This window comes from Alligator sinensis, unplaced genomic scaffold (assembly GCF_000455745.1).
Source record: "Alligator sinensis unplaced genomic scaffold, ASM45574v1 scaffold193_1, whole genome shotgun sequence".
NCBI lineage: Eukaryota > Metazoa > Chordata > Crocodylia > Alligatoridae > Alligator > Alligator sinensis.
The window spans coordinates 1,816,331-1,829,243 of NW_005842199.1; the positions used below are offsets into that span (position 1 = coordinate 1,816,331).

Sequence of the window (12,913 nt, forward strand, 5' to 3'; positions counted from 1 at the left end):
GGATTTTAACCCAGAGGGTCTCCAGCCATCCACCCTGGTCGCCAATATCGGCTTGCAGGGATGTGTAGTTTTCCTTAACATAGAAAGCTACCCCCCGCCCCTTTTCTCTACACGATCCCTCCTGTACAGGGTATAGCCATCTATCCCCGTGGTCCAGTCATGGGTGGAGTTCCACCAGGTCTCCGTTATCCTTATGACATCGTAATTGTTTGCACTGAGCAGGAGGATGAGCTCCTCCTGCTTATTCCCCAAGCTCCTGGCATTAGTGTACAGGCAGGCAAGTGCCCCCTGGGGGGCTCCTTCCTTGGAGCATAAATGGAGTATAAATGATAGTTTGTTTAATTTATTAATTAAATGGCCTTGGAGTCATAGTTCTGGATTTGATTCCTGTTTTGCTTGGCAATGTACCAATCATTATGATGTGCACACATCAAACTTGAGTATTTATATCTAGACTCTGGTCTAAGCCTGCTGCCTAGGGGAGACTGTCCCCCAACCACTTTTCCCTTCTCCCCCCGCCCCTCCCTCCCCAACCTTCTTTAATATATCTTGTTACTGTCCCTCCTTCTTCCTTATCTTTATGCTGAGCCCATCCATTTTTCAGGCTAAGAAATATGTTTTGTACCCTTCCCATCTGGTATCTAGCAATATTGGGCACAGACTATTTTGAAAGAGCGGTGAGGGGCAATGCTGTGATGATAAAAAGTGAAAATTTCTCTCCTGAAAATGCCTGGAGAAGCCGAGGGATTGAGTTTCCTGCTAGTTTGCTGTTTCTTGGGAGTTACATTTTCATTTGCGCTTTATCTTGTTAATATCTTTGAATTCTGAGGCATCACTAAATCCCAATTGGAATGTAGAGAGAGCATTGTTTCTCTTGTTTTTCTACCTTCTGGATATGTATAGTCAAGTACATGGGTAGTTGGTAGGAAATGGTGTTATGAGTGGTCATGACACGTGTCTTCCATTTGCTTTTGGCTAATTTTTCCTTTCCTATGTATACTGAACTGCAAGGAAGTTGAGACGGCTATGCCTAATGCTTGCTCAGCAACTTGCTTGCATGAGAGCCCTCTGACTTTATGGAACAATCAGCGATGTAGGTTTTGTACCAAGCCGAGATAAAATCTTACCGTCTTCCTTCAGAAAATTGTGGAGCACAGCACCCTTTTGCCTGTGAGCTCTCTAAGGCAGCAAGCAAGAAATATAAACACAAGCTGAAATATCGAGTAGTCGTAATACAAGGCTGCAAATGAATTTGTACTGAATTGGGGGCAGTGTGCACGAGAACCCTGCTGATTTGCTTGGCATGATACCTTTTTCTGAGAGAAAATTACTATAGTGTGTTTTTTTTTTTTTTTTTTTAATTATACAGTCACAGTAAAAACAGAATGGTTTAAACAATAAAAGCCGTAATGCTGATTGCTTGCAGATGTGTAGTGAACTGGGGGCACAATAAATGAGAGATTACCTCCCTATTTTCCTGGCATGGCCACCTGCCTTTGAGGCTGAGGAATGCCGTGCTGGATAGAAATAATTGTATCATAATAGAATTGCCAGGAGGGAAAGCTGGAATGCTGGTTTGTTTGCTGGCATGCACTGAATTAGGGCTTTTGGCCTCCTAGCATTGAGAGCCCCAGAGAACCGCTATAAATTTGTCAGTTGAAAGGTAAAGTAAAAATCGTCCAAAACCTCCCTATTTGAATATCCATCCGGTCATCCGAGAGTATGTCATCACAGATTTTGTACTCTATTGCTGTTGGAGCCCTAAGAAGATATTGTTCATGTGCTACACTGCAGTTCCTGTCTTACTGACACTATGTCTTAACTAACAGTAGGTAGGACTGTTCCTTCTGATACTGTACTAAACCAATGCGGGCATTCAGGGGCACTGTGTGAATAATTTAAGAGACACATGTAGCCCTTTTTCAGTTCATGAATTATCCACGAATGGACTTAGATTTTTCCTACTGTTTGCTTGAAGTTCTTCTGACACTTCATCAGCCTGTACTTATTTATTTATTTTGCAAACTATCCACTTCATTTGGGTCTCTTCCTGGGTGGTGTTTTGGTGTACACATGACATCCTGATTTTCAGAGTGGTATTTTTGTTCTCTAATGTGATAACAGCAGCTCATCTTGGAGATCTTGTTTCTTTAAAGCAAAATAGTGAAACCAGTGTACAACTCTAAAGTATGTTCACTCAGATTGGTTTAGCTTATGTTAGTAAATTACCAATTTAAATTAAACTAATTTAAGTGAGGATGTTCATTTTACAAATAATGCAGAATGCTAACTATGTCATATACTGTCCCACTTCAGTTTTATATCTTGCTTCTTCTTTTTATAGTGTTTAAAGAACATTTTGTATATTTAAAATATACAATTTAATGAAAACTGAAATTTAACTATCCAAGCACAGACATTTTCCTACACTATAAGAAACGTTAAGGTGTTATCCCATTTCAAAGAAAAAGCTTTTACAATTTATTTTTAAACTTTTTATTAACTTTTTCTAGGTTGGTACAGAGGTTATACATTAAGAAAAAAATCAAAAAAGGTAAGTGTTCTGTTTCATACTTTTTAAATTCATTTTCTTTTGTAATGTAAAGCTGTGTTATAATTGCATAGTAGACTAAATTCTATAGTGGAATTTACTTTGTTAAATAGTCAACTAAGAACTTTTATAAAACTTAAATTCTAGTTAATCTATTAAATGCTGACAGTGTTGGCTTCATGTTCTGTTAAATAATGCATTGCTCATAAAATGCAATTGCATCTTGGAAAGTTATAAGCAGACTTACATTGTGATTTTCATCCATTCTGTGTGAAAGATGGAGTAATCTTGCTTTGTGCAATGTAATTTTGTCTTGTTAGGTTTTAAGTGTGCATAAAGGGCTGTTGTTTACAGCAGTCTTTCCAAAATAAAAAGGAAACAGCTGAAATATTGCTTATAATGTTGCACTTTAAGTTTTAGGGGTTTATTTTATAGTAGCAATTAGCCAGAATTAAAGATTTATAGTCCTGATTTTTTGCTTTAAAAGAAAAATGCTTAAAAATTAACATGTTTGAATACAGAAATGAACTCTGAGTTCTCTTCCTGATCAGTGGCTTTCTTCATGCCTAAAAATGAAAGGTAATTACACATTGGCTAGGGACAGAAATTACACACAAACTAGTATAAGTGATTAGACACCAGTTCAAATGTAACACAACAGAAGTTCAGTGCACATAAGCCACTTTCAAAATGGCTGAAACTGGTTTAAGATATACGTAGATGGATGTAGTAGCAGACTGAACTGATTTAGCTTAAATTGGTGTATTGAAATTCTGTCCCAGATCCCTTATAGATTCAAGTTAATTCACAGTCCCCCAGCATCCCAGGATGCTTTGCACCTCCCCTGCAAACCCCTGGCAGGGTGGGTGGGCTAGCCTTGGTCCAAGTTGCCTGCTTCAGCCAAGCAGGGAGGCCTGCACTTGTGCCCCCTGGCTTCCTGCCTGAGCCAGTGCAGTTGCATTTCTGGAATCATAGATTCATAGATGTTAGGGTCGGAAGGGACCTCAATAGATCATCGAGTCCGACCCCCTGCATAGGCAGGAAAAAGTGCTGGGTCTAGATGACCCCAGCTAGATACCTATCTAACCTCCTCTTGAAGACCCCCAGGGTAGGGGAGAGCACCACCTCCCTGGGGAGCCCGTTCCAGACCCTGGCCACTCTAACTATGAAGAAGTTCTTCCTAATGTCCAATCTAAATCTGCTCTCTGCTAGCTTGTGGCCATTATTTCTTGTAACCCCCAGGGGCGCCTTGGTGAATAAAACCTTACCAATTCCCTTCTGTGCCCCCGTGATGAACTTATAGGCAACCACAAGGTCACCTCTCAGCCTTCTCTTGCGGAGGCTAAAAAGGTCCAGGTTCTCTAGTCTCTCCTCGTAGGGCTTGGCCTGCAGGCCCTTAACCATACGAGTGGCCCTTCTCTGGACCCTCTCCAGGTTATCCGCATCCCTCTTGAAGTGCGGCGCCCAGAATTGCATGCAGTACTCCAACTGCGGTCTGACCAGCGCTCAATAGAGGGGAAGTATCACCTCCTTGAATCTATCAAAAGTGAACATCTGTTCACTTGCTTTTTGGATGAACCAACACAGCTTAGACTAACCTGCAAAGATTGAATTGATTCAGCCTTCAGCTTTTTGACCTTCTGTACTTTAGCCATGGAGTTCTGTAGTACGACCCTCCCACTTCCTAACCAGTCCACTCTTTGGTTTTTCATTTTATTTTGATATTTTCTCTTTTGGTGATGCATGAAATTCTTTAGGAAGTACATTTCAAGAACATGCCTTACTCAGCCTAAGTACTAATTAGGCACTCATGTTGACTTAAATTAATTCCAGGTGCTGCTACATTTTTTTGCCTGCAGCTAGATGTCCAGGACTGCTTCTCAAGCTAATATAATTTCTTCTGTTTTGAAAGAGCCTGCTAATTTGAGAGAGTTGTTTTATCTTTTAAAAGGGAATTCTGGTAGAACCTTTTGAGTAGATGAGTGTAGGAGAAACTCACTGTGTTAAATGAAGTAGTGTGTTTTGATATTACATTGATGCAGCATTGCCAACTCTCATGATTTTTGGTGCTGTTCTTAAAGTCTATGCTTCGGGAATGTAGTGTTTCCCAAAGCGTAGGCATGTAGACATTCCCAAAATGTAGACGTTAAGAACAATGCCAGAAATCATGAGAATTGGCAACATTGTTGATATAGCCCCTAATAAGAAAAGCTTCTCAGTATTGACTTTAATAGATGATGTGTTCTTATTCTGTCTCTCTGTCTTTGCTCCCCCCACCTCTTCACTTTCTCAGGATTTATAGCAAAGTAGTAGGTGGAGAACCTCTTTTTCATCAGAATATGTTGATCTCATTCCCTTCTCCCCAGTTTTGTTTTTTAGATTGTCCAGCTGAACTTTGCAGTTCTCTGCCCGTTCCATCTTTGCCTTTCTGAGGCTCTCTTTTCTCAGAAATATCTCTTGTTAGTTCTTGTGACACTTAGTATTCTTCCCTGCTTTTATGTTTGCCCTTCAGTTGTGACTATTCACTCCTTTCCACCCTTCCCTCTTTTAACCCTAGTGTCTTTGGCATTCATAGGATTGGGAGATTAAAAGGAAAGTTTATCATTTGAACGCAGGTTACACAATTGTCCATCTGTACAAAGTAATCATTGTTTGTATTAATATATAGAAATCTAAGACAGAGATCTATATTGCATCAAAGACAGCAAAACTTCCCAGCATTCTATTACATATAGAGTTAGGTTTAACTGTTCCCTAAAAGGTTATCTACCTTTTGAGACTCAGTCTAAGCATCTTTGAGTTGATTCAGAAAAGTCAAACACAGGAAAAATTCTTCTGTGTTTAGTTTCAGTTTCTAGGGATTTTGGATGTTAAGGTACAATACTTTCACCATAGTTCTGAATTAAAAACTCTGGGAGTTTGTTTTCTAATTCTTTATTTTAACTTAGAGTTTATTTTGATGATGGGGTAGAGTCAAGTGAGTGGTAGGAAATTTGTTCTACAACTTTGCTAAAGTCTGTATAGAATTGGTCTCAGGGGCCCTCTCTACATGTTGCATGTATTACACAATTACCTGGTTAATTGAGCAGTTAATTCCAGCCACATGTGCAAATTAACTATCACCCCTTAAAAAGGTCCAACCAGCTATAAAGCTAGAGCTGGAAAATATGTAATTTTTATAGCTAATTTCTATCCAGCCTTAATTTGCATCTGTAAGCTGTGCCCCCCACAGCTGGAAGCCCTGTCAGCTGATGGCGCTCCCAAGCATAGGCACTTCATGCATCCCTGCAGCTGGGAGATGACAGCTGATTCAGTCTCCCAGCTGCAGGGGTTCCCCATGCACTCATACATGTGGGAAACCACAGATAATGTGATCTGGGCACCCCATGTCCCACACAAAAGACTTCAGTTGATGTCATCTCCCAGTTAGAGGAGCCCTGGGTGCCCCCGTGGTTGGGAGGCCCCATCAGTGAGGAGGCTTCCCTTACACCACCAATGAGGCATGGTGGGATCTAATTTACAGTCCCACAAGCATGCTTCCTTCCATGTCTAGAGGGGCCCAGAGTGCAAGTATGTGCCCTTGTTACCTGACTCAGCTGCCTTTATTTGGGTTATGTGAGGCCTAGAGATAGTGTTTCCTATAACTAGGAGTCTGTTCTGGTAGACAGATAGTGGGAAGATCCTGGGTCAGGAGAAGTATAACTTTGGGGTAGATGCAGCATCTTATAGCAGGAATAGAAATCTTGGGAAGGAGAGGTTTTAAGAAAGGCAGCAACAGAATCTCTGGATTTGGGAAGAAGTGGAATAATCAGTGCAGAAGGTTTGTATTGAACTGTTTTAATAATCTACCAGACCTAAAAGAAAAAGGCTTTAATAGTGTCTATATGCACGCATACTCTTTGTGGAACTGAGCTAGGAAAACTGATGCAGTAGGAATGTGACTAGATGGACAAGTGGAACCCACACAGATCATGCATTTTTGTCTGAGGAGCTATTCCTGTTCTATTGTGAAATTTTGAAAAGAATATTAGTTGCATTGTTATGAGAGTTTGTTTCTGTAATGCTGTTTATGAGAGTATGTGTAAACTGGTAATATGAATGTGTGACTATAGCTAACCAGGAACGTGCATCTAGTTACTCGGAATAAAATTAACTTTTCTCTCTCCAAAGGGCATATTTCCTACAACTTACATTCACCTTAAAGAAGCCATAGTTGAAGGAAAAGGGTGAGTGGAGACTTGGCTTAAAAGACTCCAGTTCTTTTATGTTTATGTAGTTGTAACTTTATTACATTCATTGGGGGAGTAATATTTCATTTTCAGTTGACTGATGAACTGATGGTCTGAATACTTTTTTGGGGGATCAGTTCATACATCTGAAAGTGAGAGGCTAGTCTAACTACTTGCATAATGCAGGTAATAGCAGTTTCATCTGTACTGATTACTATATTGACCTGAATAGGTAGGTACAGTAAAACTCTTAGCTTGATTTAAACTTATTTAATTCCTTGATAAAGTATTCAAATGGAAAATAATTACCATAAGTATTTCAAAAACAAAAACAAACCAGAAGTCTCATTTCAGTTTTTCTGATTTCAGTTTCCGGCCATTGGAACTTATTTGCAGGCTTGTCTGAAATGTTTGCTACTATCAGATACATTCTCCTTTTGCAGACGCTTATGGGTGATACTCAAGTCACGTCTTAACCTTCTCTTCAATAAATTGAGTAGACTGAGCTCCTCATTGTAAAGGGTCTTTCAGACCACAAATCAATCATCTGTGCTTTGCTGAGAAGCAGTTCTACCAAAGTTGTTATCTCTATTAATGAGCCACAACATCAGGTTTTGTGGTGTTCCTTTCACTGTCCTAAACTTGCTTGAGTGCAGACACTTTGGCCTTTTCCGTTAATACAGTGGTTGTTAAATTGCTGTGTTGATATCTGAAGTTATTTCCTACATAGTGGCCATGGATATGAAAGGTCACAAAACTGGTGTCAGAGATGGCATTAAAAATATATTAGTGAAACAAAAAAATGTTGAGTGGAATTGACAAACGATCAGCCGGGTATGAAATTAGGTGAAAAAGATTAAAATTTCCTCCTTTTTTACTGATTTATTTTTATACTCTGTTAAGTATGTAAATGATAACACTGCTAATCATATGATTACTGCATAATGGCATCTTTCTTGCTGATTACAAAACTACCTCCAAGTACTCTACTTTTGACACATTAAAAGGTCTATCTGTTGTTTTATATTTGGATGATGCATAATTTTAAAGGAAGTCATTTAGATGGGTAAATACTCTCAAGAGCTGCAAGCCAGGTTTTGTTTTTTTAAGCATATACTTTCAGCAAAATACATTAATGTCATGGCACTGTACATGCTAAATACCTGTTTTTCATCCTGATTGATAAATCTAAGATATAAAAAAAGCCCCAAATAATATTATGCCTACTTTACTATTAGTGTTGTTGAAAGGACAACTAACATTCTCAAAAATATGAAGTAAAATACTCTTGTGAATATTATGTTGTAAGTTGCCACCAACATTACATGTTTATATTTCATTATATGAAAGTTGAGGGTACTATAATAAAATATACAAAGAAAGCCACAGTAATAATATTCAGCTTTCATGTAGCATTTTTCATTGAGAGATACCATAGCTCTATACAAAGAAAGTCAGTTTAGCTATTCCTATTTTACAGGTGGACAGACTGAGGCCAAGGGCCTTGCCCAAGGTCACACCAAGTTAGTGGCAGAATTTGGCATAGAACTCTGGTCTTTCAGGTTACACCCAGGTGCTCTGTTAGGCCACAGTGATACATGCAGTGCCTCTTTTTTATATATGTATGTGATGCATCCTTTATATTTTGTAATATGGTGGCACATGTTCTTTCTTTATTGTGGCAATATTGAATTAGATTTGAAACGTACAAATTACTTCTACAAGTTCTATCCATATTAATGATTTTGCTATTCTATCAAAATGTTTTTGCAAAATTTAGACAGCATGAAACTGTTATACCCAATGAGCTCCCGCTGATTCAGGAAGTTACCACAACATTACGAGAGTGGTCCATAATATGGCGGCAGCTATATGTTGTAAGTACATCATATTATTTTTAAATCATATAAAATATTATGGATTTCAGTTTGGGAAGTAGGAAAAGTCGTCTTCTTGCATTAGAAATGTAAAAACTAGATATGCCAAAATTTAAGAACAAACAGAATGTAAGGCATGGGGAATTCGTTTGCATATATTCACTCTTTTTCCTCTAAAGGTTTAGGCAGAGGTTACATTTGTCCGGCCACATCGGTTGTTTTTGGCACAACAAAAACAACTGTTCACACATTCATGCTGTTTGTCATGCTAAGAAAATGGTTGATGTGCCATAAAAATGGCAGATCCTTGACAAAGAAGCTGCTGTTTCAAACAGCAACTTCTTTGTCTTTCAGGGACCAGTTTAATGTTTGGACAGAGAGACCCCCACTATCCCACAGTGATCCTCCTCCTCTTTTTCAAAGGGAAAGGAAGGAGGGAAGAAGAGCAGCTGGTTCTCTGACAGCCCAGTCAGTGGGGAGCTGTCGAGGAACCCTGACGTGATCAGCTTCTAGGAAACCCTGTCTTGGTTGTGGCTTGGTGGCAGTGGGGACAAGGCTGTAGTAGAGGTAGAGGCTCTCAGGCAGCATCAACCTTTGCTCTTGGGCTGCTTACAAACTGTAAACTTACCTGCTGCCTGGAGAGGTGCAGCAGGGGCAGGAGGAGGAGCCACTGGATGCGGGGGGGAGCCAAGCAGTATCCAGGCAGCTATGGCAGCAGCTCCACTGGGAAGCTCTATGTGCTGGCTGGGGCTGGGATGGTGCTAACTGGTCGGTGCGGGTGGGAGCATAGTATGGGCTGGATACAGTCGATTGGTAGATACAGTGGACTGGATACAGTCGATTGGTGGATGCCCGCCTGTGGACCAGATCCAATCAGTTGGGGGGCCAGATCTGACCCATAGGCTGTATTTTGCCAATCCCTAATCTAACATTTATATTTTAAAGTTAATAACCCTAGAAGTAAAATACAGATAACTCCTAAACATAGAACCACAACAGCGGGCCTTTCAGAAATGAGAAGGCAGACTATAGATTTGTAGTTTTTAAAGCTAAAGGGATTAGATCCATCTTTTCTGATCTCATCACAAGTCACTCTATTTCAACCAGTTATTCTTGTATTGGGCCTAATAACTTTTGTTTGACTAATGTGTATCCATCAGAAAGATACTGAGACGAAGAACCCATTGCTTTCCTTGCTAGTTTGTAATGTTCATTGTGATAATTTTTTTTGTTACCTTCCTATTTGAGGTTGCTGGGCTTTTAACTTCCAGCCACTGGTTCTTGTCATACTATATTCTGCTAGGTGAAAGTACCCTTTCATATCAAGTATTTTCTCTCTCAAAAGGTACTGTAATCTAGTCACTTCTCAGTCTTTGTAAGAAGATAAACATATTGAGCTCTGTACGTCTTACAATAAAGACTTTTTTACAGCCCTTAAGTTATTTTGCTCCTTTCTGCACCTTGTCCAATTTTTCAGTGTCCTTCAAGATTCTGGAACCTTGATCATGTAATTAGCCCTTCTTGTCTTTGTGAGAGAGGAAGAGGGGGCATGAGTGGATTACCTAGGCTCAGGGAGTCAAGTTGTGATTCAGAAAGTGGCTGTCTTCCCTTTTGGTTATTGAATCAATGACCAAGCATGGTATTGTGGAACATCATGAAGCTGTCTTATGGATGAGAAATAATTAAATTCTGATTCCTTTTAAGTGGGATGATGGCAGATCAATTAACGTATCTCACAACAGTTTTGGAAACATGAGTTCAAGGATTTTAAGATCTTATGTCTTCTCGTCCTGAAGGGCTGGAAGTGGTATTCTCTCCCTTTGTATGTCCAGAAATTACTCCTCTGTTGAGAACAGAATAAGTGTTGTTGCAGCTCTGGTAAACTATACTGTATAGTATACTGAAAAGCAAGGTATTTTTTCATTGTAGATTGGTTGAATTCACTTTCAGTGCTTTCCTATGGTTTTTCTCTTTCTACTCTTGGACTATGTGCTACTAAAAACACTATTTACGCACTGAAGAAGTAATACAATATTACCAATAATAATGTAGTAGTCCAAATTCACACTGTTAAAATCCACATTTGTGTCTTTTTCTCCTGTTTTAATAAGGTTGTGCTTGGATTATTTGAGGAGAAAAAAAAGACTGACCCTCGCACCCTCCACCTCTATATAAACCAAAAGATGTCTTGATACTGATAGTGAATCATTAAGTATCCTGATACAACGAAATATCAGGATACGTAACATCCTGATACATTAAATCGCTTTTGAATTAATCATGGTTCATAGTTAAAGGATCCTAAAGTTACACTCTTAAAGTTGCATTTAGATACCTAAATAAGTGTTTTTCAAAATGTGTGAGAATGTGACAGTTTCCAGGGAAGGAACAACCAAGTGCTTAGCATTAAAACCAAACTTTTAGACACCACTTTGAAGCTCTTGGCCCATGTGTTTAATTTGTCATGCATGTATAACTAAAAGAGTCTCACTTATTTAGGTTTTTAAGTAATGTTTATTTAACTATTGTCTTTCCAACAGCAAGATAATAGAGAAATGTTTCGCAGTGTGCGACATATGATATATGATCTTATTGAATGGAGATCTCAAATACTCTCTGGAACTCTACCCCAAGATGAGCTTAAGGAACTGAAAAAGAAAGTGACTGCCAAAATTGATTATGGAAACAGGTTTGTGATAACTAAAAGTTTGTATTTTTGGGAGTGGAGGGGGAAGGAGGGTGGGGGGAGAAGATATAACCTGGTATAGAGCAGGTATGTATGAAGAAAGTAAATCTTTAAGTAGTACTAGTAGTTTTAAGTAAGTCTTTTACAGCAAGTCAAAATGGTATATAAAAACATTTTAAATATAGTACAAATTATAACATGTAGACTGGAATTTGTCTATTAAGCTGTCACTCATAAACTTGGTTATATCGTCAGTTTGGTGTCAGATTAAAGCTATGATTTTTTAGGTCAGTTGAGAAGTGCAAACATTCTATTCATTCAAGATGTCATTTAAGCTTTCTTTGCCAACACAACATAAATGGCTCTTGCCTTTCTAGCACCACCTGATGTTTGCGCTCTGTTGTTGTTTATGCTGTGTTTCATAGTTCGTAGGGTCGGAAGGAACCTGAGCAGATTATCAAGTCCGACCCCCTACCATGGGCAGGAAAGAATGCTGGGGTCAAATGATCCTGGCTAGGTGATTATCTAGCCTCCTTTTGAAGACCCCCAGGGTAGGAGTGAGTACCACTTGCTTTGGAAGTTGGTTCCAGATCCTAGCTGCCCTGACTGAAGTAGTGCCTCCTGATATCTAGCCTGAATCTACTCTCAGTCAATTTATGCCCATTATTCCTCATCACTGCCACTAGTGCTTGGGGAAGCAGGGACTCTCCCATAGCCTCCTGGTCCCCCTTGGCCAGTTTGTAGATGGCCACCAGATCCCCTCTCAGCCTTCTCTTGTGAAGGCTGAACAGGTTCAGGTCCTGTAGCCTCCGCTCATAGGGCCTTCCTTGCTGCCCCCCGGTCATGCAGGTGGCCCTCCTCTGGACCCTCTCAGTGCTGTCCACATCCCCTCCTGAAGTGCAGTGCCCAGAACTGGATGCAGTACTCCAACTGCGGCCTGAGCAGTGTCGCATAGAGGGGGAGGATCACCTCCTTGGACCTGCTCGTGATGCATCTGCGGATGCATGACAAGGTGTGGTTAGCCTTCCTGACCGCGTCCCCACACTGTCGGCCCATGTTCATTTTGGAATCAATAATGACTACAAGATCCTTTTCTGTCTCTGCACTGACTAGAAGGGAGTTCCCCAGCATGTAGGCTGCTGGTTCTTCCTCCCTAGGTGCAGTACCTTGCACTTGTCAGTACTGACAAGTGTTACAGTATTTGGCTGGGAAATGCAGGTTACTTCATTGTTCTTTTTACTTAGGTAGTATTAGTAGCCAAATAAATGTCATAGATATCCAGGAGATATGAATCGATCCCAGAAATGGTACCTAAATAATGACAAATGTGTAGTGGAGCATGCATCAGAAGTAACTCAATTGAAATGACTTTGATAAAGGTAAACCTCTTAACTGTTTGGGTGACAAGAACCATGCATTTGAAAACTTAAATTTTTAACTGCAGATCTAAATAATTGTACAGTAAAAAGGATGCTCTGCTACCCAATTAGGCTTTCATTTTTTAATTGAAAATGAGCAATCTTACCATCATCTTAAACAAGTTAAGAAGTGCAAAATTGCATTTTGAATA

General features: G+C 39.7%; 1 protein-coding gene across 2 annotated transcripts in view; it reads left to right on the forward strand.

Annotated features, from left to right (window-relative positions):
- Positions 1-12,913, forward strand: part of LOC102377499 (dedicator of cytokinesis protein 1) — a 184,366-nt gene that overhangs the window by 67,638 nt on the left and 103,815 nt on the right. For both annotated transcript variants that reach the window (XM_025207551.1, XM_025207550.1), the window contains exons 3-6: positions 2,514-2,554; positions 6,722-6,777; positions 8,561-8,657; positions 11,198-11,346. In XM_025207551.1, the coding sequence (XP_025063336.1) occupies positions 2,514-2,554; positions 6,722-6,777; positions 8,561-8,657; positions 11,198-11,346 (343 nt within the window). The remainder of the gene's footprint in view (positions 1-2,513; positions 2,555-6,721; positions 6,778-8,560; positions 8,658-11,197; positions 11,347-12,913) is intronic.